Source organism: Mauremys mutica, chromosome 18 (genome assembly GCF_020497125.1).
Source record: "Mauremys mutica isolate MM-2020 ecotype Southern chromosome 18, ASM2049712v1, whole genome shotgun sequence".
In the NCBI taxonomy this organism is placed as follows: Eukaryota; Metazoa; Chordata; order Testudines; family Geoemydidae; genus Mauremys; species Mauremys mutica.
Window position 1 is genome coordinate 24,932,435 of NC_059089.1, and position 24,588 is coordinate 24,957,022.

Sequence of the window (24,588 nt, forward strand, 5' to 3'; positions counted from 1 at the left end):
TGCCTCAGTTATCCGTGTCCAGCTCTGCTGGGCAGCGCTTTAAAGATTCTAAACCCCCTAAGAGAGACAGCCCATTTGCTGGTGTTTCCTTTTGGACTCTTTTCCTACATGGCTGCGCTACCATTGGAATGATGAGTGGAAACAAAGGTTTACTTTGATTTTCCAGTTTAAATTGGCCAAGTCCTGATCTCCATAAGCATTATTCCTGAGCAAAGACTGCACACAGCCGCCCAGTGTGAGGCGCACATCCTGGAGAGCAAGCACCACAATTCAGTGTCGACAAGGTCTGCTCGCTCTTCTCAAGTAGCTAGTGCTGGATCTGCTCTGAGCTGGAGCATTAAAGATGGAATTGCACATGTGACTAGATTGGGACAGGCCACAGGCAGACAATAGGCACTGGTGGCTCTCGGTCATCCTGAGGCCTTGGCCATGGCAGGCAAATGATGAAGTGAGATATGCCCAGATAATTCTGGCAGGTGACCTGCACCCATGTGCTGCAGAGGAAGGAAAAAGCCCCCGGGCCCTGCCAGTCTAACCTGGGGGGAAATTCCTTCCCCACCCTACACATGGCGATCAGTTAGACCCTAAGCGTGTGAGCAAGAACCAGCTGGCCAAGCGCCTGAAAGAGAGAATGCTCAGTGCCACCGCAGAGCCCTGCTGCTTCCTGCCCAGTGTCTCCTCACCAGCCCTGGCCATCCCAGATGCTTCAGAGGAAGAAAAAAACCAAAACCACAGAACCCTGGGGGATCCCTTCCGGAGCCCTGCAGCTGAAACCCTAGAGCATGAGCTTCACCTTCCTATTTTTAACCAGTTTCTATGCCTCTGGGTCCCACCACATCCTAACATTAGCCCCAGTGCTAGCTAGCGTCAGGGAGAGAATGGTATTCAAAGCAGTGTACAAACAAACCGTCGCTAATCTAGCCTCGGCGCATCCCTCGGGTAAGTATTTCCGTCTGCGGCTGGGGGACCTGAGCAAGGAGGGCTACGTGACTTACCCAGGTTCACAGAGGGAGATGGTGTCAGAACCAGATTGCTTGGTGCCCATCCTTGTCGTCATAACGCTGGACACTACCCCCTCTGTACTCAGTGAGAAATGGGACCCTGCCATCGCAGCTGTCCAGGCAGGCTGTGAGGCATTTGAACTATCAACTTCCATTAAAACAAAATCAATTAAACATTGATATGAATAACCATTAGAGGAGAGAATTGGGTTTTAGAACATGAACCTTATCCTCATTCTAACTGCTGCTGGGTGGGAGAAAAAAAAATGTGTGTGGCATGTGCCTGTATAATTGGAGAATAATAGAAGCCATTTTATCTCTCTTTGTTCAGGGTCAATTAGAACATGATGAAATGAATTTAGCTCTGATTCCACTAGCCTGAAAGCCTGACATGTCGAAGTTTGTGTGAGCCGAGCTGTTCTCTGCAGGGAGGGCGGGGCTGGCAGTGGTATCTGTTTACACTGTCCTTTGGGACAGAAATTTCCCAATTCCCCTGGGTCTGATCCGGTACCGTTTACTCAAATTGTCCAGCCCCCAACATCTGTGAGCTCCTGTAGAACAGGACCTGCATCCAAATCCTCCCTAGGTTTGCTAAACTAAAGCTGGCCCTGCCTTTGCACACCTCTGCCAAGAGGTGAGGTCACATGGAGGCAGTTTCCACAGGCCCACTCGCTGAAAGCGCCCCACTTTCTGTTTGGTTGCAGGAGAAACGTATTGCTTCACTGGATGCGGCCAACGCACGGTTAATGAGTGCCCTTACTCAGCTGAAAGAGAGGTACAGCATGCAGACACGTAACGGGATCTCTCCCACAAACCCAACTAAATTACAGATTACAGAGAATGGAGAATTCAGAAACAGCAGCAATTGTTAACCCGCGGAGGGAGCTGCTGCAGGAGAGGAGGCCTGGCCTGAAAGACTGCGCAGCAGCAGGGGTGAGCCGTGCTTCAGAGAATGGCTGCTGTCTTTCCCCCGCTCCCCAAGGAACCAGCTCCTTACTGCAGACGGCACACGTGACTGCTCCTTGGTGGGAGACGCCAACGCCAGCGAGTTGAGGGGACCGAAAGACCGAGTTGTGTGAAATGTGTGGAAAAAGGAGAGCTCCGTATATGGGGGGATTGCTGTCACGGGTGGATTTAAGTCAGTGTTTAATGTTTAACCTTTTCCTTCTCAAACTGCCCAAAGGACACACCTCACACTCCTCCTGGCCCATAATAATAAAGGGGGCTGGGAAAGCCTGCGCCAGGCCCACTCAGGCTAGCTTCAGTGGTGGGTTCCTGCTGGTAGAAGCTCAGTGGAGGAAGAGACTGTATTGTTGTGAGACGCACTTAGTCTAATTCCAGCCCACGGCAGGAAATGCTCTGCCATGGCACTTAGTTTGCTCGGTGGCTCGTTCTGTGTAGCTTCACGTCGGGGTGGCCGCAGCACATCTCTCCTGTGTGCCGCTTGGAGTACGCTCCACGCATTGGTCCATGAACGAGCGCCTTGTTCAGTAGGGGAGATGTCCTGTGCCATGCTGGAGGTAGTGTGCCACTGTCCGTTTGACGCTCACACAAGAGAACTGGGCTTTGAATGAACTCGGGAGAGCAGGGTCTGACGTGCAAGGTGTGCAGGGTGGTAGCCAAAGGAATGCCAGCACAGACAGACAACAGGGCAGGTCACTGGGAGGGGAGTGAACAGCACTTTAGCAAGATTTGCTGGGCTACGCAGTGTCACAGCAAGCGTCACCTCTGTAGGAGTCCGGCGCTCACTGGAGAGTCCAGCATATTACACCTAAGATGGCACCTTGCAGCAAGAGAACAGCGGTCTGTATTTGCTTTACTTTTTGCCAACCTACTAGTCAGAGGCCAAGCCAGTGCAGCTGCTGCAGGCTTGTGTCCAAGGCAGTGGGACTGTTGTACGCCAGCAGAGAAGGGGAGCTGGTGTTCTAGGGATGGTTTCTTCATTTCTAGATGCAGCTTCTTCTCGGCAATCTACGGAGGGGAGGGAGGAGCACACTGCCTTGTCACAAATAGAACACAATGAGAAGTTCCACACGAGCAGCATCCCACTAAACTTCCTGTTATTGAACACAGCAAATATCACGGCTGCTCATCTCGCCCAGGTGCTTAGCCATTGGGTTGTGAAGTGTGGGTCGTTAGCCAAAAATCACTCAGAAAAATGTTGTGAAGCCCCATCACAATTCAGGGAGTGGAATTAGTTTTACACCAGAACTTGTTTAGGATGCGGCTGCTTGCTCGGAAGAGGAAGGGTTATTTGGGGGGGGGGGTTGCTATATGCAAAGGTGTGTGCAAAAGTCAGGAAAAAGAAAAACCCTGAAGAAGCATGAAGGTTGGTAATTGTATTTCTTTTCTTTCACAGTATGCATTAGAAAAAAATACAGCCCATTTTCTGGAATACTGCCCTCTTTAGATTGGGAATGAGCACTGCATGGAAATTAACAGCCTTGAAGAATGTAAAACATGCTCATAAGGGAATAACCAACAAGAACAGCAGCAGCCACCGAAATTCCCATGGTCAGGAGGCACTGTGCAGACATAAGCCAGGATTAGACTTTCCTAACTGCTGAAACAAGTAGATTCGGCACATTCAGACGCGTGTTGCTCAGCGGAGGGGCCATCTCCTTAGCGGGGGATTATGCCACTGACCTGCCGCCAGTGCAGGTTGGTGGGTTTTTTTTAAAGTTAGTCCTTTGTGATCCCCAGTCTCAGAACAGGTCATTAATACTGAGACCCAGAGAGATGGTTTCTCTGAGACATGGATGCCACTGTACAGTGTATAGGACGTCTGCCTATTCCTCCCATTAAGAGCATATACTGGCTGTATGCTTGTCCTAGTTTGCCCAGTACCGTGTTTAAATGTACATTCAGAAGGGACTAGGATACTGAATTGTGCATAGGCTTAGGTACCAGCTCCACAGTATCTAGTCTGTGCTAGCAGGACACTGTTTGCGTTTCTGTGCTGTCCCGCAACCGCAAATCCTAAAAAGATTCACTGTGGAGGGGATTATTTTAAAGTTAAAGCTGCTTTTTTCTAAAAGCTTCTCTTCCACGGAAGCCCCAGCCCAGGTCACACAGGGCTGCACCTTCTGCAGCTCCGGATCTTGGATGGTTGACGGTCTGTCTGCGCTCGAAGCTCTCCACACGCAAGGAATGCCGTCCCATCTCTTGATTTAAATTCAGTGTGGCGTGAACGTAAGACCAAAAAGAGGAGCTCCTCAGAGCCAAGTGACCATTGAATATTGGAGAATTAGCACAAATGGCTTTGAAGAAGCTCATAAAACTGACAGCCCCAGGAGAAAGACCCAGACAGGTTAGGAGTATACAGGGTACTATGAACAATTTGGTACATACGCTTACATCCGCCTTTGTCTCAGTGTCAAATATCTTTAAAGAACCCTGCAAAAAAAAGACTTTTTAAACAGCTGGTGCCCGGAGATGTACTTTTAGCTCTGGTTATTTTTTTAGGGTCTGAAATATTCCTCCTGTGAAAGATGGAAGCTGTTTCACATAGAATGCTAGGCAGGGGTGGTGGACGGGTGTCCTAGCAGGGACTGATTTCCATTCTTACACGGAAACTTCAGGGAATTGTTTTTGGATGCAAATTCAGTGCTTGCCCTAAGAACTGGCAGGGGGACCCCCCCCGCCGAAACAATTGTCTATTTAGAACTGAAGCTAAGTACTGTACATCTTAACCTACTCCTCAGCCCTGAGCCAATCCTTGTTCCATTAACTTTACAGGGACTACATTACAAAGTCCTGGTTAACACCAAAATCTCAATTAAAGCGTGCACGTTGTGCTGCTGGCGTAACAAAAAACCTAAACCCTTCCACAGGAAGTTATTTTAAAACTAATGTTTCCAGATCCGACACCTTCTGATGTTCTGTAGTTTCCTGAGCCAGTATGAAAAGGAACTCAGTCCCAGAAGAAATCTCTTCTTTGGAGAGATGCCCCCTAAACTGCAAAACATGGGATCCGGATCTGGAGCTTTGGCTCAGGCCCAACTCTAACTGCGTTACTTCAGTTTGTGGTTTTATTTATAAGCTGCACACCAGTGTGGGGCTGTGAGTGCAATGCTGTCCTCAAGCCTGGTGTTTCGCATAGCAATACCAGAGACAATGTGCAGAGGTGCTCCCAGCGACAGAGAGTAAAACCACCACTCTACTGACCATCATGCGACCTGCTGTTTTCCTTCTCATGCTTTCTGCGACAAGAGCCTATTCTAGTGCAAAAACTGTAAACGTGTAAACAAAACAAACATTCACAGATTTTTATCTTGATGCAAGTCTTACAATTTTTTGTATATGTTCTTGGTGTTTGACTGTAATGTACCTATTCACCCAACAGTTGTATATAGTAATTTACTTCTGGTGCTGCTTATTTGGTCAGGATTTGAGTGTCTCTACTGCGGGTTTGTTTGTTTTGTTTTTAAACAGAGGTGGCCTCAAGTAAGCAAATTCAGATCTGGGTTCAGATTTCAGCTGCCCCTTGGGATGGGACCAAGGTTTTGATTTGGGGTGATCGAGAGAAAACACGTGAGACTTTGGGATGTGAACTATCCCACGGTTGCTGCACGCTGTAAGTCTAATACAATGGGGGTTGTGCTTTAAGTTCAGAGCCAGAAGCTCCTACCACCTACAACAGTTTAGTAACCAACCGCTTCTTCCCAACCCCCCCCCCCCCCCCCCCTATCTAGTAAGCAGAAATGTCCTCCACCCAAACGGGTCCTTGGAATTCTGCACTCTATGGTTTTTGCCTGTCGCTGTTCGAGCACTCCTGGCATTGTGAGCAGTGTCCTGGCTCCCCCGACCTGGGTACAGCTGTAACTTACTGCCGGCTCGGGACACACCAGGTTATGCTGGATCAATAGACTGGCGGTCTCCCCAGGCATGTGACAGGGATTTGCTGGACCTGGGTGACACTAGCTGTGCTTGCTCATTGCCTTTCTGTAACCATACACTCCTCCCTGTACCTTTGCTTGGTTTCCTTCCTGGGCGGGCGGAGGGGGGCACAACCCTGCACTGATCTCCAGGGCTTGGCCTCCCCACAGATCACCTCTTGGGTCTCCGGCATGCTGCCTTCAGGGCGAGCTGGGACTCCAACTCCACCTTTCCAGTTCTGGAATCTGAAGTGAGTGCAGCTGCTGCTGTTCCTTAGTTCCCAAGTGATTCCTGGAACTGCCCCAGACGGGAGGCTGTTCGCTTCTAGCCAGATACTGTGTCTGTGCTAATGCCCCTCCCCATTATGGGTCAGCCCCAGGCACCCTTGAGTGACTGCGGTGCAGAGAAGAGCTGTCATTTTCTTTTCTTGGAGGGGGAGTGTCTCTCATTTGGGCCAGACAGAAACCTGTTCATTTGCTGAGCAGGGTCTTTCCAAACCACGGACAGTCTACAACAGTCCTCAAATGCTGGCGCTTTGGAGCAGGGGTTTGGTTTCGCCAGTTGACTTTCACGGGTAACGTGAGGTGTGACATTGCTGTAAATTTTAGGTGGTTCTACATCAACTATCGGAACCCAAAGTGCAGTCTCCATGGTCACATATTCCTTTATCATCCATCACTTTGTCTTAAGATATACCTCTCTCTCTCTGTATATCTGCTTAGGCTGATACTTGTTCCTGATGAGCAGTTGCTATGTTTTATATCCTCTTATGAAGAAAAAACAAAAAACCTTTTTTGTAAGTATGTTTAAAAACAAAGCAAAGTGGAAGTGTTTGCTGAAACTCTTTCAGCCTCTTTTAAACTATGTAATAATGTACAGAGAAAGTTGTTGGTGTTCAAAGAAATGATGTGGACGTGCAATTTCTGTACATTTGCAATTAGAAATATTAAAGATTTATTTAGCTATTTTATGTCAGGTCGCCCGCAGTGTTAATCAGTCAGACCCTGCCTGATTTGGCCCCAGGTGGCAGCCTGAGCTGGCTTCTGCTGTGTGAGTCATTAATCTTCTATGGGACTAAATACTACAACAAAACTACAGGTCTCTTCAAGTGTGTAGTGGGAGGGAGGATGTTCCTAGACAGAAAACAGAAGATCTCAGGGAAGTGGAAGGGGAGATGCTGGAAACCACCATATTAGGGGCAAGGTCTCAAGAATGGCACAAGCCTAAATCTCTGGTGAAACTCAGACCAGCACCAAGGTACCAGAGGACATTCACGCTGCACCCACCACTCCTCTTTGGGACACAGCAGTGTTAGACTGACGCCAGACATGGGGACGGAGCTTGGAACCTCCCCCTCCACCAGGAGAACAGTGGAACAAGATACAAAAGAAAGTTCCCGGGTGCACAGACATAGGAGAAGGGAATTTTTTAAAGCAGAGCAGGCATCCCAGGGTTTGCTAGGATAATGGTAGTACTAAGGGGCTTGCCGGGAAAGCAAGTTAGTCCTGGAAACAGGGGATGACAGATCAAACATGCGCCCCCTAGCACCAGCCCCCTCCCCTGGAGGACCCCAGACACAGCGATAACCATCAGCTGCAGGGAGCCCAGGAACACAGACACTGAGATCCGCCGCTACGCCGTGCAAACCTGCCCACCTGTAGGGGAGAAGTACAGCAACCACGGGCACCACACCAGGCCCAAGGCTGGCATTCGACAGCTTGGGGTGGGGAGACCCCAGCAGTGAGCCCCTGCACCTAGTGCAGAGACCCAGCCTGGGTGCCAGTCCTGGCACAATCCCTGCTCTGGAGGCTCAGCCGTCTCCATCCCCCTCCAAGCGCTGACAGGCTCATTAATATATTGTCACAATTAAAGTGGGGAACGAGGGGCCACACCACACCTGGGCTGTGAGTTTTCCCAGCAGGGGCGGCAGTTAAAGAAATCACTTGCCTCAGATTTTCCAATTTGCAGCCCCATCAAAGGGAAGGCATGAGAAATCAAAGTGCCTTGCTGGCGCTGGCTGTTAGGGGGGCGCGCCAATCAGTCAGCCCAGAGGGGAGCTGCCACATTGGCAATGAAGAGCTGGGAACAAGTGCTTCCTCGGCAGAGCCCCCGCCACCCTGTACTCAGAGCTAGGCCTCTGCTCCCATGGCCTCCACGCCGTGCCTGCCTAGCCCCACCAAACCAGTGTCCTCAGGCCGAGTAGCTCTTTCCTAATCGCTGACATTGCCTTAGTGTTTGGCATCCCCAAGGACCCCGCTTGCCGAGTGCATGTAAGCTGAAATGCAGCCACCTCTGGGGTGCGAAGCACAGCAACGTGACCATTCAGGCCAAGCAATGAAGCCTACTTTAGCCACTTGAAACACCAGGGTGAATTTAGGAAGCAGAATCCAGTTATCCAAACGAAGACACGCCAGGGCCTTCGTGATAGCGGTTATGGGGGGGGGGGGGCAGAGACTTAGGTATTGGCCGCAGCACAGCCCCCTGAGCACGCCCCTGGGGCAGACGGTAATACTGGCCCAAGGGAAGCATGGCAGTTTGCTACCACCATGAGGCAGTTCCTTGGAGGGTGCTTGGAGATGCTTAATGAGCTGGCCCCTGATTATACCCCCAAGGTGGCCGATGGCTGCAGCCAACCTGGGCACATGGACGCTGGGGGTAAAGCAAATCGTGCCCTGGCGCTGCCACACCAGAGCAATGTCTGCAAGGGGCTGCAAGCCAGTGAGAGCACAGAGGAGAGGCCCTCCTGCACGACCTGTGTTGGAAGGGGGTTGCGCTGGAGGTGGGATGCACCTCTCCAGGCTTCTCCCCCTCCATTGCCCAAAGGCCCAGGGCCAAGCGAACCCATTTTGTCATGCAAGCAAGCCTGGGGGGGGAGGGTGCAATAGGCCCACCCCTTGCTTAGCCACCCACCTCCATGCACCCCCTGCCCCAAGGCTCCCCTCTGCTGCATCGGTTCATCTCCTTGTCGCTCACTTTTCCCCTTAACCGGCCAAGCCTACGCGAGCGGGCGGCACAGCAATGCCTCATCCAGGGTGCGGGGCATGGCCTAGCATAGCTGCTTCAGCCCGACCCCACGCCTGCGATACGGCGGTGCCTGAACAGTTATTTTTAAAAACAAGCGGCCTTGGCAACGATTAAAAAAATGCTGTGAAATGATTGTGCCAAATGCAGACGCGTCGCCATTTAACTCATGGCTGAACACAAACCAATTTACACATAAAAGCGCAGCATGAATATTTCACACGCTAGCTACAGGCAGAAGTGTTTTCTCAAGTGTGATTTCCTCCCCCAAGCCCATCACTTTTTCAGCCAGTTTGTTTGCAGGCGTCACTCTGGCCCCCCTGAACGGCAGCCAAGCAGCTCGCGAGGACGGGGGCCTTTGCTCATGTGCCAGGCTTGTCATTGGGAACATGCAGTCACATTTCCCCCCACCCAACTGTCAGACAGCATCAGCCCCCTGCATGCACACACACGGGGCGCCTGTAGGCTGTATCTAACTACACCCTGGGGGCAGCGCGTGTACACGTCTCCCGCTCACTTGAGGAGAACTGGTGAGCGGCACTGGTCGCAGAGTCTGGCTGCACTTCGAGTGCACAGACCTGCCTGGGTACGGTGGGTATGAACACTGCCTGGCTCAGCCCTGCTGCCACTTCCGCGGCGGCCCGGCTCCTTAGCGCCACGCTCATGCCATGTGAGCTGGCAGATGGACACATGTAGCCCACACCCCCTCGGGGGGGTCCCAGTGAGTGGCACTGAGACCACTTAGCGAGAGAGAGAAAATGTGTCTGCTCTAACAGCCCATTAGCTTTTAGCTCATGCACTAAGCTCCAGCGGTGCCCGGTTTGATCCCGCCCGCAGAGAGCGGGGGGGGTGCTGGCAGTGTTACACATGCACACAAGCAGGAGCAGCCCACCTCTGACTAGTGGCCAGAGCCTCAGCTGTAGGGTGCAATGCAAGGCCAAGGCTTGGCGCCGGGTGCGGCGATGCCCCATTGCTCGGGGGGGGCTAGGGAGGGAGGCTGTTAGCGAGACATCACCAGCAAGCAGCTGGGCCATGGTGCATTGCCCAGGTGTCGGAGCTACAAAGGGTTAATGGGGGGAGGAAGGGGGCAGGCTTCTTGTCAATAATCAGTCTTAGCATTGGAGGGTTGTGCTGCTACATTGGGACAATCGATGTACAACTCTACGTTGCTCTCAATGCCAGCGTGTTATTCGTAACGACGTGTATTACCATAGGGCCCAACAGCCCGAGTCATGTCCCAGGACCCCATGGCGCCAGGCGCTGTACGGACACAACAAAAGGACGGGCCCTGCCCCACGGTCCGGCTGGGAGGGCTCAGGCAGGCGGAATGTCAGACCGTGGCGCGGGGGCACGACCCATGGTGCGCTGTGAAGGAGACGAAGCAACATGCTGCCCAGACACACATGGGGGGGGGGTGGACTGATCCTGGGAGTATGGGGGACACACCCTCACAGGCTGGTAGCAGCTGGGGAGGGGGGACCATGGAAAGCACTCTGCCCCCACCCCAAGCTGCTCTAACTACTCCCGGAGGGCCAGGGGGGCTGTGAGTGCCCCAGTGTTTGCCAAGCTGGTCAGAGCTCCGGCTGCGCCAGGCACGTGCAGGGACAGACCACAACCTCTTAATCCTGCAGCAAACCCTTTGCTCCCCCTGGGTTTATGTTTTGAAACCCAAGGGGCACCCGTAGGACTTGTTTTATTATTGAGTGGGATGGGCCTTTCTCTTATGAGCCTAGTTGTCATGATTTAACAGTGGAGAGCTGGGCATGCTGGGGAGACGTTAGAGCTGCAGCGGAAGCCGCTCTGCCTGGAAACACAGGGCAGGCCTGGCCCAGAGCCCCCTAGTCCCACAAGGCCGGTGGAAGATAAAAGCGATGGCGCAGCTCTGCCTGGGCACAAAGCTGCATTCGCTGGCTGTGTTGTTCTGATGCTGCCCAGACACACAGCCAGCGAGCTGGTCCCAGGAAGGAAAGCAGATGAGTAGGGAAGAAAAACTCACACACACGATTTTACCCAGCAGCTGGAATCATTAAGGCTGCAAGCAGCACTGAGCTAATGCTGGCCAAATCTCAGCACATGACAGCTGATGAACTGGCTTCATTAAAGAACCCCCGGCGTCCTCACAATCACATTTCAAACCTCACCATTATAGCCAGAGGCCTAATTGGCTCCTTGCACCTCCCATCACTTGCCCCCTTGCTCTTGGGGAGACCAGTGCTTTCACTGCGCTAGAGGAAACGGGCCAGATTCTGGGGGGCTGGCCCACCCCAAAGCTCGGTCACAGCCGTGACGAGGCACAGAGCCCTACAGGGTCAGCCACAGCAGGCGCTACTGCTCACGGGGCATTACGGGGGCGGGGTGGAGCATGCTGGAGGGGTGTGCTCTGACCTGGGTGGCAGAGAACAGCCTCAGCAGGGTTTTGCAGGCTGTCACCCGCTGTCTGCCCCCTAGCACAAGCCTCAGGTTTGCCAGCTCTGGCATTGGGGGAATTAGTTCATGGTGGTTAAGTGGTGCACTACAAAGGCACGTCACCCATCCCCCCACTCCAGACAAACCCCCCCCCCCCCCCCGAGACGTCTTTCCTCCCTAAAAGGTTTTTGCCAACGCTAGAGAGCGGCTCCGCTCGAGCACCAGAGCAGGGACTTGCCATCTCAATCCCACGTTCATGCTAAGGTCTGGTCACATCAGGCCCCGACACGACAGGAAAGGCCCAGCGCAGGCCACACGCTGACCCATGGCTCCAAAACCCAGGCCGATTTCTATCCCCACAACCAGTCCAGTCCTCAACCAGTGTTTGTACTAGTTTACTTGGGGATGCAAGCTCGATGTTGAGAGAGAGAGAGAGACGATGGGCCACTGGTCAGGGCACTAACTGGGACTCAAGAGACACAGGTTCAATTCCCTGCTCTGCCACCGACTTCCCCTGTGACCCTGGACAAGACAATTCATTCCTTGTGCCTCAATTTCCCCATGTGTACACTGAGGCGAATAGCCTTGCCCTACCCCCCCAGGATACACACACACTACAGATTGTGAGGTGCTCAGATACTATGGTAACTGTGGGCATACAAGCACCACAGCTGGGTATCGCTACAACCCCCTACAGTGGGCACAGCTCTATGCACTGTGGCCAACTCCAGCTAGACGTACCCTAGGAGGCTGCACTGATTGGATTCCATTTCCAACCAGGGGCTGGTGCAAAAGCACCTAATTAGCCCCTGCCCGGTCAGCTCCAATCAGGGGAAGCAGATTGGGGCTGATGGAGAAGCCCTGAGGCCAGCGTGAGGATTGGCAACACCCACTGGCCTGACAAGCCAAGGGCTATAAAGGCTGGGAGGGGGCCAGGGAGAAGTCAGTCAGTCAGGGAGGGAACTGGAGGCCTCCTAGCTGAAGGCTGCCTGTGCCTGTAAAGGAGGTGACTAATCCTGCAAGGCTTGTCTATAGCCAGACGCTAGTGCTGGGAGAACCTTAAAGACACGGGTGTTGCACGATGCTGAAACCTCTCTCAGCCTTATTGGGGGCAGCAAGTGGGCCCCCAGAAGAGGGGTGGGGCGTGGAGCCCTGTTACACAACCCCTGCACAGTTACAGCTGCAGGCCAGCTGTCAGGCAGCCCTCGGGCCCTGTTTCCTGTCACCCTCTGGCTGAGACACAATCTTAGCCTTAGTCCAACTACAGCTCCTGCTTCACCCCACCCCTTCCAACTAATTCCCTTGTTTTGGCCTTTCAAAAAGTAGACTGAAAATGTGGAGGCGATTCATTAAAGCACTGGGAAGAATTAGCACCTGTGCCTCATTAACATCAGCATAATTAGCTCCTCAGAGAACTGAGGGAGACAGCTTGGCTGGGTCAAAATGACTAAAGACGTGGCGAGTGCCTGTGGCAAAGCCGAGCAGAGAGCCACTGGCTCCAAAGCAAATGGGGCTCAGCGTTTTTCCAGCACTTTCACCCACCCCCCTTCTGGGTTTGTCATGGGCCAGCAGCAGGAGGGCTAACACCCCGCCCTGCGTTACTACTGCTCCCCCTCCCTACGTCCGTGTGTCAGGGACGGCCCAAAACCCAACCCGCCAAAAACGCTCAACTGAATCTGGCTTCCAAGCCTTCCCCCCACCACAGCTTGGAGTGCCTGGACCCTGCTCCTGGTTTCTTGGCATTTCACGCTGCTTGGGTGCGGAAGAGGGGGAGGCGTAGCTCAGTGGTTTGAGCATGGCCTGCTAAACCCAGGGTTGTGAGCTCAATCCTTGAGGGGGCCAATTAGGGATCTGGGGCAAAAATCAGTACTTGGTCCTGCTAGTGAAGGCAGGGGGCTGGACTCCATAACCTTTTAGGGTCCTTTCCAATTCTAGGATAAAATACATCTCCATCTATTATTATTAGAGCAGCCAGTCAGTTCCACTGCCAGGCGCCCCTGCATTAGCACAGCTGTTGCAATGTCTGCCTTGCAAAACACTGCGGGGAGGTGGATTTGGTCACTGGGATCCATTTTAATTCATAGGACACAGCTATTGGAACAGGAGCATCTTGAATTTTGGCCCAAACATGCCCTGCCTCCAAAGAAGGTGGTTCAGTCTCCGTGGAAGCCCTGGCTTTCCAGTGACTCTCAGATCTCCATCGCCCCGTGTGACTCACTAGCTGAAGCGTGTGATGTCTAGCTGTGAGCCAGCCGGAGAATTCATCGATCTGCTACATCATCCCCCCCGCTCCCCATCCTAGCCAGAGAACAGGCGGGACAGTGACTCAGAGAGTGCTTTAATCGGGGGTGGGGGGAGCTCCTACGTCGAATGGGGCCAGCGCAGCGACCCAGGCAGAGCTGAGCTGGCACTGGGGGACCTAGGTGTAATTCGGTGAGGGCTGCCTGAAGGAAGTGCCTCCAAGCACCACAGCCTCGACTGTGTAAAGTGACACCTGGCCCTGTGCTGACTAGCAGTGCTAGATAATTCCTTCCCCCGTCATAATCTCAAGCCTGGTGCCCTGGCGCGCTGCAAGGAACTAACTTCACTCCCACCTTCTCTGCAGCCCCTACCTTTACAGGCCCCCGCCCCCCGCTACAGCCAAGGTTCTCCCCAACTAGGTCTCTAGTTAGGATTTAATTTATGTAAGAGAAAATGCTCCTTCCCCTCCATCCACACCCAGTAAAACACCATTCACCAACAGCAATAGTAGACTGTTATCCTCATCTACATACCAACCACTCGAGGGAACACACCACACGCTTTCCAAGCCCATTGTGCTGTGGTTAAAGACAAGAGCCCAGGGCTCCTCCTGGAAGGACGTGTGGGTGAAGCTGCCTGTGGGAGAGTTTCCCCTTGGAGTGCTTTGGACAGGGCCTGTAACCTAGGGCGGGCCGCTCCAGGCGCAGGCCTGCCACAGGATGTAGGCTGGAGCGAGGTGCTCTGACCCCACTGCACTTCAGTACCAAGCAGCCCCAGTTCCAACAGGCTGTAAGCTTGAGCAGGGGCAGCTCCCACCTGTCTCAGTTGCTCCCCCAAACAGCTCCGGAGCCCAACTCTCAAGGCCCCAGCGAGCGTTAAAGAGCCGGGCCCAGGAGCGGCCTTGTCTTTGCTTTTACCTTCCTTGTTTTTGAAGGTTGTGAGAAACTCGAGCTGGGCAAAGCAAAAGCAATCCAGGAAACAAGGCATCTTAGTGACTGCAGCAAGCAGGGATTAGTCACTAATACCTGGATTGGAATAAAACCCTCTCCAGAGGTCTCCCTTATCGCTTCATTAGAGCCGTGCTGAAAAGACCCAGAACATCTCTGTGCACTTGACGGCTTTCAGCATCTGAGGCTACTGGAGTCTCGCGGCGGCATTTCCCAGATGCAAGGCTGGGAGGAATGAGATTCTGAATTGCAAAGCAGCAGGACAGAACAACATGGGGAGCGTGGGGCTGGTTTGTGTTTTAGCTGGAGAGTGGTTCTAATCCAAACCTCATCAGAGTTAATAACGGTTTAGTAATTATACCCAGAAAGGATTTGAATCCAATTTAGTATGCGAGACAGAACGCGATTAAAGTCTGGGGTATTAGAAAGGCGGTTCACTCCCCTCCCTCTCCCCGCAAGTCCTTACAAGGAGGGGCATGTTCTGTGGGAAGCCGAAGCGCGGACAAAGCCAAGGCCGGGCTCCAAACACTCCCCACAAAGCTGGGGGCTGACGGCAATGGGGCAGCTGGTATGGCTGATGCAACAGACGATGTGGGACCGAGCCAGCCTTCCCAGGCCACTTAGATGGCTTTTCCTGGTGTATCAGAGCAGTGCCCTCGTGGGGAGAACTCACACAGCTGGCAAACAAAGCAGATGGGGCCCATTTATGAACAGCGTTACCAATTCTTCAGATTTTTATGGCGAGCAACTCGACATTGGGAGTTTTTCTGAAATCCCCAATTCCCGGAGTCATGTGCTGAGGAGAGAATCTCAGCTTTCATGGGGCAAAGGGTCCATTTCCATGGTGGAGAAAAAGCTGGAGATGAGGGCTCCTTAAGGTTCAAAATCCAGAAGGCAAATGTACAGAGAACCCAAATTTGGTTATTTTTAAGTCTCGAGCTTTTGGAGCCTGACTCCTGGTTTTTGAACACTTGGGGCTGGAAATTCTAGCACTGGGGGCTGGACTGGAAAACAGAGCTCTGTCCGTGGGAAATCAGGACAGACACAGGTGTGGGGTCTGGAAGGGCCCTGTGAGCAGCTCGAGGCGGACGTTGAGGCCATTATTTTAAAAGGCTTTAGCCAGAGAGAGAGAAATCACCACAGGATGGCTCCTAAAAACCAACCCCTTTTTGTGCTGGGAACAGCAAACCCCACAGCAGCGAGTTAGTGCATGAGAGCTAGGAAGCCGCACAGGCCAGTGTGCAAAAGCCTCTCCCTTATTAATTACCACCAGGCATCTCGCTATTTTGACTGCGCTTGTTGGAAATGCAAATGTGAGCAGAGAAGAGGGGCCTCGTTCCACCCCCACCAGAGCACGTGCTGCTGTCTCCGCCGGAGGGGGATGCTTCTGCTGGCATTTAGATGCGTACTGCCCGTGCGTGTGTCATGGGGCCTGCATGCCAAGCCTGGTCCATGGATAAAGTCACACATCCTTCCTCAAACACCCTGTGGAGGTTCAGAGCCGCTGTGAAGCCATTTCCACAGATGTCAAGATTTCAATAACTTCTCATTTTATTTTTTATTTCAGCCGTTTAGGCTAGAATTCAAACACCGGGCTGCAGCCAGCCGCGGGTGAGAGCGAGCAGCACCTGAGAACCCTATCGCTCTGTGCAGCGCCATCAGGGCTGGCTTCCTCCACAGCTAATGGCCTGGAACAAGCCTCTACACCACCTCAAACACAGTACATTTCCCCTCTAGGTTAGAGTAGATCTCATCACTACAGACCTCCTCGGTTAGGCTCCTCGTCACTGCTGAAGGAGTGGAGCGCTCTTCCCAGCAAGGAGCCATCAGGACTCCATCGCGTCCCTCTGCCGCTATCTCCGGTGCCTGTCCTGTTGGAGAGCTCAGTGATCTTACCAACAAGCAGCAGCAGCCAATGCAAAGGGAGTCCTGTCCACACACCGCGGCCCTGTGACTCGTGCAGTGGGTGCATGCGCCTGGCTTGTTTTCAGAGCCAGAAGGCTTTGCTCTCTGGGCCTATGTTTTCAGTTATGGGCTGATCTTCTCCCATCTCGACATGGCTCTGTCACATTCCCAGTCTCAGTTCGACGTTGGTTTGAGCCTCTCGGTTAGGCCTGTAAGGGATTTCCTGAGCCTCGGCGGCCAGTGGCTCTCCAAAGGCACTAGAGAGCATCTAATCCCCTTTGTCACATGAAGGCCTGATCTGCAGCACCCACCAATCCCGCTGGAATCAGCAAGAGCCACAGGCCCTCAGCACCTTTGAAAGCCAGACGAATAGCTGGTAGCTGGCTGTTTTCTAACCCTACACTGGGGTGCTGCTGGTGCAGCAGAAGGACAATGCAGTCACCAATAGGCAGGCACCACCCACCACAGACAAAATCTTGCTGGAGGCCCAGTGCAGCTGAGCGCAGGCGGAGAGTTGCCTTCCTTTAAAGGTCCGTTTGAAGTGGAAGGGGCCAGGGGAGACAGTGCTGTTCGGTCTGGTTTATGGCCAGAACGGGTATGCCTGGGAATGGCTTAGTCTCTCCTTCCCATACTGGCCCATCTGTTACCAACAGCCCTTTGCCCCTCTCTAGCACCATCGCGCGAGGCTCCCAAAGCCCCAGCTGATGCAGGCAGGTGCCACTGGCCCCATTTCACAGACAGGAAAATGCTGCCCCTGGTCGCAGTCAGTCAGCAGCAGAGTGGGGAACAGAACCCGAGGCCTCACTGCATTGCCCTGCACAGCCAGGAGCAAACACTCCTCTGCTCCAGACCTGAGCTGGGAGAGGTGGTGAAATTCACTGGCTCGTGGCCAGCCAGGTGCACTGCGAGTGGGGTGGGGGTGGGGGTTCGGTTTTGTCCGAAACAGCCGGTATTTGCTGCCGTTGGAGACCAAGGCCAGTCTGGATGGGTGAATGCCTGGATCTGGAACGGCACCGGCTGTGCTAATAGAGCAGAGGATGTTTCTGCAGCACCCTGGGATGTGGTATTAATGGCAGGTGGAAAAGTCGCTCATCCCAGAGACCTGTTTATTATTAGCCACTTGGTTACCTTAGCTCGACCTCTCCCTTCCTCCTCTGAATGCAGCTTGCATCCCAGGCATGCATCAGCCCCAAAGACTGTGCTAAATCCCAGAGCAAACATCCTTGTGGAGAAGCAGTTCTGAAGCCAGGCGGCAAACAAACATCCAAAGCCCTGGTGACGAGGGATACGCCTGCACCACTGTCAGGCGGCTGGGAAGGAAGGGGACTGGAAGAGCAAGAGGCTGTCATTAGTGGAAACTCATTGTTTGCTCTAATTAGATGATTATCTGGGAACTGCTATTGATGTTCCAAGCTTCAGCTCCTCTAGATCTGCAGTACTTAAATTTCTCTTCTCTATGGTCTCTCTGCTCCCTTTCTCTTCATGGCTAATGCACAGGAGTGGGTCACACATCTCCTGCGGGCCCCAACACGGGATTGCATTACCTGTTCCGGTTCTTCCGACACTTCCGCCAGGCGCTCTGCCGTATTCAGACTCTTCAAGTCATGTTTTAGTGTCTCCTTGCTCAGGGCGAGCGTGCGGGAAGAAAGCACTCACCGTCCCAGAATGGAGACTGGAGCTCTCTCACCATTTAATCCTGGAGGGGCTGACCACTGGCCCCTTCAATGAGAGCTACTTGTTGATGGAGCCCCAGTGCAGTTGCCTGGAGGAGGCAGTGGCTGCAGCCTGTGTTAGCAAAGATGAGTATCACACAGGTGGACAGGTTGCCCTGGCCTAGGACACATTCAGAAACGTCCAGGAGATGCCAGGCTGTAATGCCCCCCCAGCAACAAGCTCTGCTTTGCTTCCACAACTCCTGGTGCTGCCCTTGCCACCTGAGGGCACTCATGAGGTTTCCAGGATGTAGCTTTGTCTGTCTTTAAGCAATGACCTTTTCGGAGGGCACTTTTTGGCTCGCTGTCCATTGCCAGCTCCAAGCCAGCGTGCCAGCTAATGAACCTCCTTGCCCTACATGCAGCGTGACTGCGCACTGTGAAGCGGATGCTGCCTTTCCCAACAGAGGCGGCTGCGTTTCTCTGTGCAGTGACGCTTGAGTCGATTTGCGTAGTACGTTGGGGGGAGGAAGGCCAGAGAGAAATGGGAAAGGAGGCGTTCGTAACACAGGGAATGAACACTGCTCGATACAGAAGTGTGACATGCACATCGCTCCGTCAGCCTGCCCCCGTTCCCACACAGGGGCACTGCAGCCTGGCACGGGACGGTAACCCTTTCACACTCTGTGGTGGGTGCTGTTGGAGACCCGCTGCCGTTTCCAAGTTAGTCTTTGCACCAGGCCATGTGCTGCTTTCAAAGCCTCCCCTGCTGTAATCATCGTATTAGGGGCCTGATTTGCCTACAGGAGGTGAGCAGCTGCATGCGCCCAATACACACAATATTCAGCACCTGGCAGACAAGCACAACCACCCAATAGCACGCAAACATCGCTGAATAAAGCTATTTGCATGCAGAATAACCCACCCTGCATGCGCAGCTGCACTAATGGCACAGATCTGACATGCAATGGGGAAATCTGGCCCTGATACTGTTCCTGGGGATGCACATTACCATGCAGGTACGTCTACTGCTGTTGAAGTTCTTAAAGGCCCCATGTCAGCACCGTATGGATGCATCCAACTCACAGTAAGCACTTGAGCTCTCTCATTGGCTTCAGTAGACAACTCAGGTGCTTAACATTAGACATTCGCTCAAGCACATCACAGGCCATGCTCACCACAAACCTTGGCCATATGCTCCTGCAAGTTTGGTAAGGGACCACTCAGTGCAACACAAATAACTCTCCTCACAGGCCTGCAGGCTGGGAACTTGCTGCTTTATTTAACTGCATGCATCAGGACAGGGGGTCGAGGGGGCTCCAACCCATAATACTCTGAGTAACCCAGTTCACTCCTTGATGGCCATTTTACTACAGTCAGCAACACATCAGCATGCCAGTTAGTAAATCCACTTCCATACGCTTATTTCACCAGCTCATAAAAACCCGAGCACAGACCAGTTCATCCTGTTCCATCCATTAGAGTGAAAATGCCCAGAAAAGACAATGGAGACAGGCCTGTCTGTCACACAAAGGGAGTTGGATCAGCACCCCAAGGCTCAGGGGGCTGAGAAAGGGACTCACTCCACCATCGAAGGCTGCACCAGCCCTTGGGATTAGAAGCACGTCCTCCCGCATGCCAACAGCAGATGCCTTCAGCTAACACAGGAGGCGGCTTCCCAGGGAGAAGGACATCATCAGCTTTCCGAGTCTGCGAAGGAGACTGATGAGGCAATAAGGGCTTGCAATGCTCCCGTGCCACATTGAGGCACCAGGACCCAGTTTCTCTTCACTAGCATCCCCGTTCTAATTAACCAATATTTTACACTAAGATCCCTTCCAGAAGGAAGTGGGGCTGGCACCTAAGATACTGAATATTCATCTTCGTTAGCTGAATGTAACACGTATTGCTGCTTCCCACGTGCTGTTTTGGGAGACAAAAACGTCAGCCTCTCTATGGTCTCGCTGTACAGCCGATGTGTTCCAACAGCCAAAGCACCTCACGCTGTGCCTGTGCCCCCACTGCTTTCTGTGCTGTCCAACCCTCCCGTCCTCTTTCCCCATCCCAGATCTTGTGTCTTCTTTCACACAGCTCTGTATACCCAGAGCCCCGCCCAAGGTGTGTCACTTCCTTTCCCTCTTTCAAAGAGCGCTCCAGCCCCCGCCACCGCCAGGCACAGCCGCGCTCCAGCTTAGATGGGGTCAGGTGTAGCTGTGGTCAAGGACAGACTGGTGAGCACCTGATTTTCAGCAATGAAATCGTGCACGTGCACGACCTGCCGAGTGCACGGAAACGGTCATGTGCTCTGTCACACTGTGCTGGATCTGCTCAGCTCTTCAGACATATTCCCCTCTCCTGGGCACAGCCACCCAGAGCACAGCGCTGGGTCCTCTTTTGGTGCAATCCTGATATGCGCACACATATATTGTCAGCACGTAGCCTCTATAACAGATGCACACGCTGCTCCGGATTTTGTGCATGGAAATTGGGAAGCCAGGGAGTGAAGTCACTGCGTGCATCGTATGGCTTTGCAGTTTCAGATTATTTTGAAATACGGCCCGGTATGTATGTGTGTCTATCTGGGAGCAGAGCAGGTGGTTGCAGCTTGGGAGAGGGGGTGTGTGGAGGTGCACAGGAGCAGCACTGATGCAGAACGAAGCTCCCTGGCACCAGCCCTCTCAGAACATGCCGGCTTCCAGTGCGCATGTGCACTGCTCCCCCAAATACCAGACTAGGTCACCTGGAGCAGCTGACAGGCCACATGGCATAAGCCCCAATGCCGCTCCCATATGTTTTTGGTCATGGGTGCAGTTAGCTGGGGATGGCAGCACCCGTTTTATTACTGCACATGGAAGTACACTCAGCCACCACCAGGGAAACCAACCCCAGGTCCAAACACATCTGCCAGATGCTAATTAGAAAGAACAATGTTAACGGAGAAAGAGAAGATTGCAATTACCGAGTGAGCGGCATGGGGGGGAGGGGATCAGGCACCACGCTGCTTTCATTTAACGTGCCAGGCCACTGGTGTCCAACTCAATTAAGATCAAAACCTCTCTCAGGTTGGGTTTTAAGACACGTTCCCTTCACTTGGGGGAAAAGCGTTTTGCAGTTTGTCACTACACACCCGCGCTGTCATCGATCCAAGAGACACTCCAGATCGGGTTAGTTGGCTATTTAAACAAAACAAAAAAAACAAAAGCCACAGCCAGAAGGATGTGGACCCCTTTAGCAATTTCTGTGTTCTTCTCTCATCTGCTGCTGGGCGATTCAGCCTCACATAGCGGATACTGATGCTGGCCCTTTCCATTAGGATTTTCCCATTGATGGGATGAGCTATAACAGAATCTCTCAGCCATTTGATTTTTGTGCCATAACTTGAAGGAATGAAGCCTGAATAACTGAGGTCCCATGTTGTTGACTTGGATTTAGGACAGTGACATATTTTTCAGCCCGGAATCCATATTTCCCCCTCATCATTAGGAGCTAGAATCATTCAGTGAGACCAACCTGCCTAGGAGACCTGGGCTGAAAAGAAGGAAAACCCAGTACTAGTGACCAGACCTAGGGACAGCTGGGGTTTGTGTCACGAGCATCCCCACTTCCCCTGTACATTACTGCAGCGAAGCAGGATTATTACACATTCTGACCCACTTCACACTGGCTTTGGAGCTCTGCTAGCTGCAGCCATTCTCTTGGTTCTAAAGCCATGCGACGGCCAGTAACTGCAAGGTACACACTGCCATATGACTTGGCTAGTGAGAGCCTAAGAAAAAAACATATCCCTGGGTACGATGATCAAGGAAACTCTACTTACCTCCTGCTAGTCCCATAGCCAAGATCATACGTAACCACCACTGACAGCATGGGCTTTTTTTTTTTTTTTTTTTACAAACAAAGGAAAAGTTAAGGCCAATTTTATCCCCCTGGTAATTCCATTGGCTTCAGTGGAGCTGCAGGAGCGAGTTCGGCCCCATCATTCTGCACCGTGCCATGAAACCATCAGGCAAAGGGGTGGTAGGTTGGTAATGAGGACTGGAAGCTATCGCCATGTGATCACAGTGCAGTGACACAGGTGATCCGTGGTGCCTGCTAGCAGACAGGGACCACAAGCCAGATTAAGACTGGCTGCTTTGCTGGAGGAGGAAGCTAAGCCATGGAGCCAGCAGCATTTCCCCAGAGTGGATCATCAGAATTCCTGTGTATTATTATGCTCCCCAGACACGTGTCCTGCACAGAAAAGAGCTCACCACTTACAACCGAAAGCCCTGATCCTGCTTCCACTGGAGTCAGTAGAATCTTTCCCTGAATAAAGACAAGCTTTGGCCTCCAGCCCCTTAGATCCAATCGGTCGAGAAGCCGAGCAGGCCTGCAGAAGTTGAATTTCTTCAGGATCCGCGTCGCACAGTTCGGTCCTGCCCTGAGCCAGGAAGATGACCGGTAACTATTTGTGTGTCTCCCACTTTCCAGGGCAAGCGTCAGAGCTGGCAGCCTCCATGCAGCAGAAGATACAGGAATGCTGTGCCTGGTGCAGGCCTGCATGCTGCATTCCCACAGCACCGCTGCTAGCAGGTGCCTACCTCCATTCACCAGGACCATCGTGTTCACACAGTTCTTTCCTACCTTTCTCCACATTTCCCGGCTCTAGCTAAAACTGGCCCCTTTCCATTACAACAACGCCGCTGACAACTGTAAACATCCCTTGTGCTCTCGCTCCTGGCCAGCCTCCCGCCTCGCTCAGCTCGGTCGCAGCTGAAGACATGTTACTGGGCTGCAGGCATCGCTGATGAAGACTCAAGAGACAGCCTAGCTTTGTCGTCAGTCTGAACTGCACAGCCAACTCTGCGCCTGAGCCTCATGCTTCCACGGCATCCCCACCAGACGGCTGGCTCTTCGCATGCCAGGAGAGGCAGCGGGTGCAAGGAATCAGCCCTTGGGGTGGTTGATAACAAGAATCCCTTACACAACTGAATGGCCCAATGTCCAACCAGCCTCCAAGTTTGCTGGCTCAAAGCCCCATGCAGTTCTTTGCACTGTCAAAATTGTACCTGACCCTGCATCCTGGCTAGTCATGCTCCTAGAGTGCCTCACACACACACACACACACACTGCATTTTCGTGTGCAAAACCTAGGCCCGGGGCATTCTCCAGATGCATTTGCGCCCCTGCAGAGTCCTAGGCCATGGCTGGCAATTTAGCTCAGAGTTTGGCCTTAGCCAAGAAGCGACTGCCACGTACCAACCAGAGACAATGCGACTCCCAGCTTGTACGGGGGGCGGGAGAATTTATTTCTGAGATAAAGTTTTCGGTAAACATATGCAAATTCGGTGCTGCTTTCCCATTGCTGGCAGGAGTAAAAGAGGTGCTGGGCACTGCAAAGCCTGGCGGCCAGCGATTCGGAAAATGCTGGGTCTGGACAAAGCATTGGGGGGGATCCCTGCCGCAGAGGAAGGCCAGGTTGGAACCCTGCAGCTCTCCAATTCCATTGCCTCCACTCGCAGTGGATTTTCAATGCATATCAGCCACCGCGTGGGCTGGGTCAATGTCTCCCGAGTTGCATGCAAAAGTTCCTGACAAGGAGCTCAGCCTAATGGTCCAGAAGTGGGACTCAGATTAGGGTCGTAGTCCCATGTTGGTCCTGAGAGATGGGGGCAGGAGCCTGGGGGATGGGCTACATGTGGGACAGGAAGGGACCTAGGAGCACAGTAGAGCTGTGACTGGAGTCACGGACAGCTGAGGAATAGCGTAGAGGAAGAGCATGGCATACAACTTTTAATTTCCATTTCCAAAGAGGTAGGAAACAGCCCTAGACCCTGATGGCAATTCCAATCTGCTCTGCCCCGAGGATCAGCTGCAGCAACCGTCCAGCGTGTTCTGCAGCCCCCAGTCCCTTTCTGCATAGATGTCTCCCAGCAGAGGGCTTTGCATGATGGATGGATGGATGCTAGCCAGAATATGCTCAGCTCCAGCTGCACCCGTCTCTCAATCGCACAGGGCAGAGAGGGAGAGACGTGTGAATTGAAGAGAGAAAACGGAAAGAGGCAAACTAACCTTGAGCATCTCTTGCAAAACCATCTCATGCAATTTAGAAGTGAAGCCTTAGCCGGAGACCCATTGCTACTGCTGCGCTCCCCTGGGGCAGATGTCCCCAGCACAACTCCCACTCCCAGGACACGTCTACACTAGAAACGTTGCAGCAGCACTGGAAGAGGTTCTCCGGTTGCTGCAGTGCATCCAGCTCTCTGAAAGGCGGTAGCTAGGTCAAGGGAGAATCCTTCTGTCATCTAGCAGTGTGTCCACTGGGGCAAACGTCGACATAACTACATCTCTCTGGGGGGTGAATTTTTCGTGACCTGATGGAATGTATCTAGGTCAACCTACATTTTTGGGAGTAGGCCAGGAGCAGAGACCCATCAGGGTCCTGCTGGTTCTTCAGCAGAGTGACAAGAGCTGCACACAGGACGTTCATGTTGGTGATTACAAAGAGGTAGCCTTAGCACGCTTATGGACCTTTGACTGCGTCCTCTGCAGCAATTT

The 24,588-nt window shown here is 52.9% G+C and overlaps 2 protein-coding genes across 25 annotated transcripts in view; one reads left to right on the top strand and one right to left on the bottom strand.

The window, feature by feature from the left end:
• LOC123352367 (DAB2 interacting protein) overlaps positions 1–6,849 on the top strand; it is a 401,633-nt gene extending 394,784 nt beyond the window's left edge. For 18 of the 20 annotated variants that reach the window (XM_044992350.1, XM_044992351.1, XM_044992356.1 and 15 more), the window contains one exon: positions 1,706–6,849. In XM_044992350.1, coding sequence (XP_044848285.1) covers positions 1,706–1,873 — 168 coding nt within the window. In that variant the 3' untranslated portion in view covers positions 1,874–6,849. The remainder of the gene's footprint in view (positions 1–1,705) is intronic. The other 2 variants (XM_044992348.1, XR_006574146.1) reach the window with 2 other exon arrangements.
• TTLL11 (tubulin tyrosine ligase like 11) overlaps positions 1–24,588 on the bottom strand; it is a 226,364-nt gene that overhangs the window by 66,066 nt on the left and 135,710 nt on the right. The window lies entirely within an intron of this gene.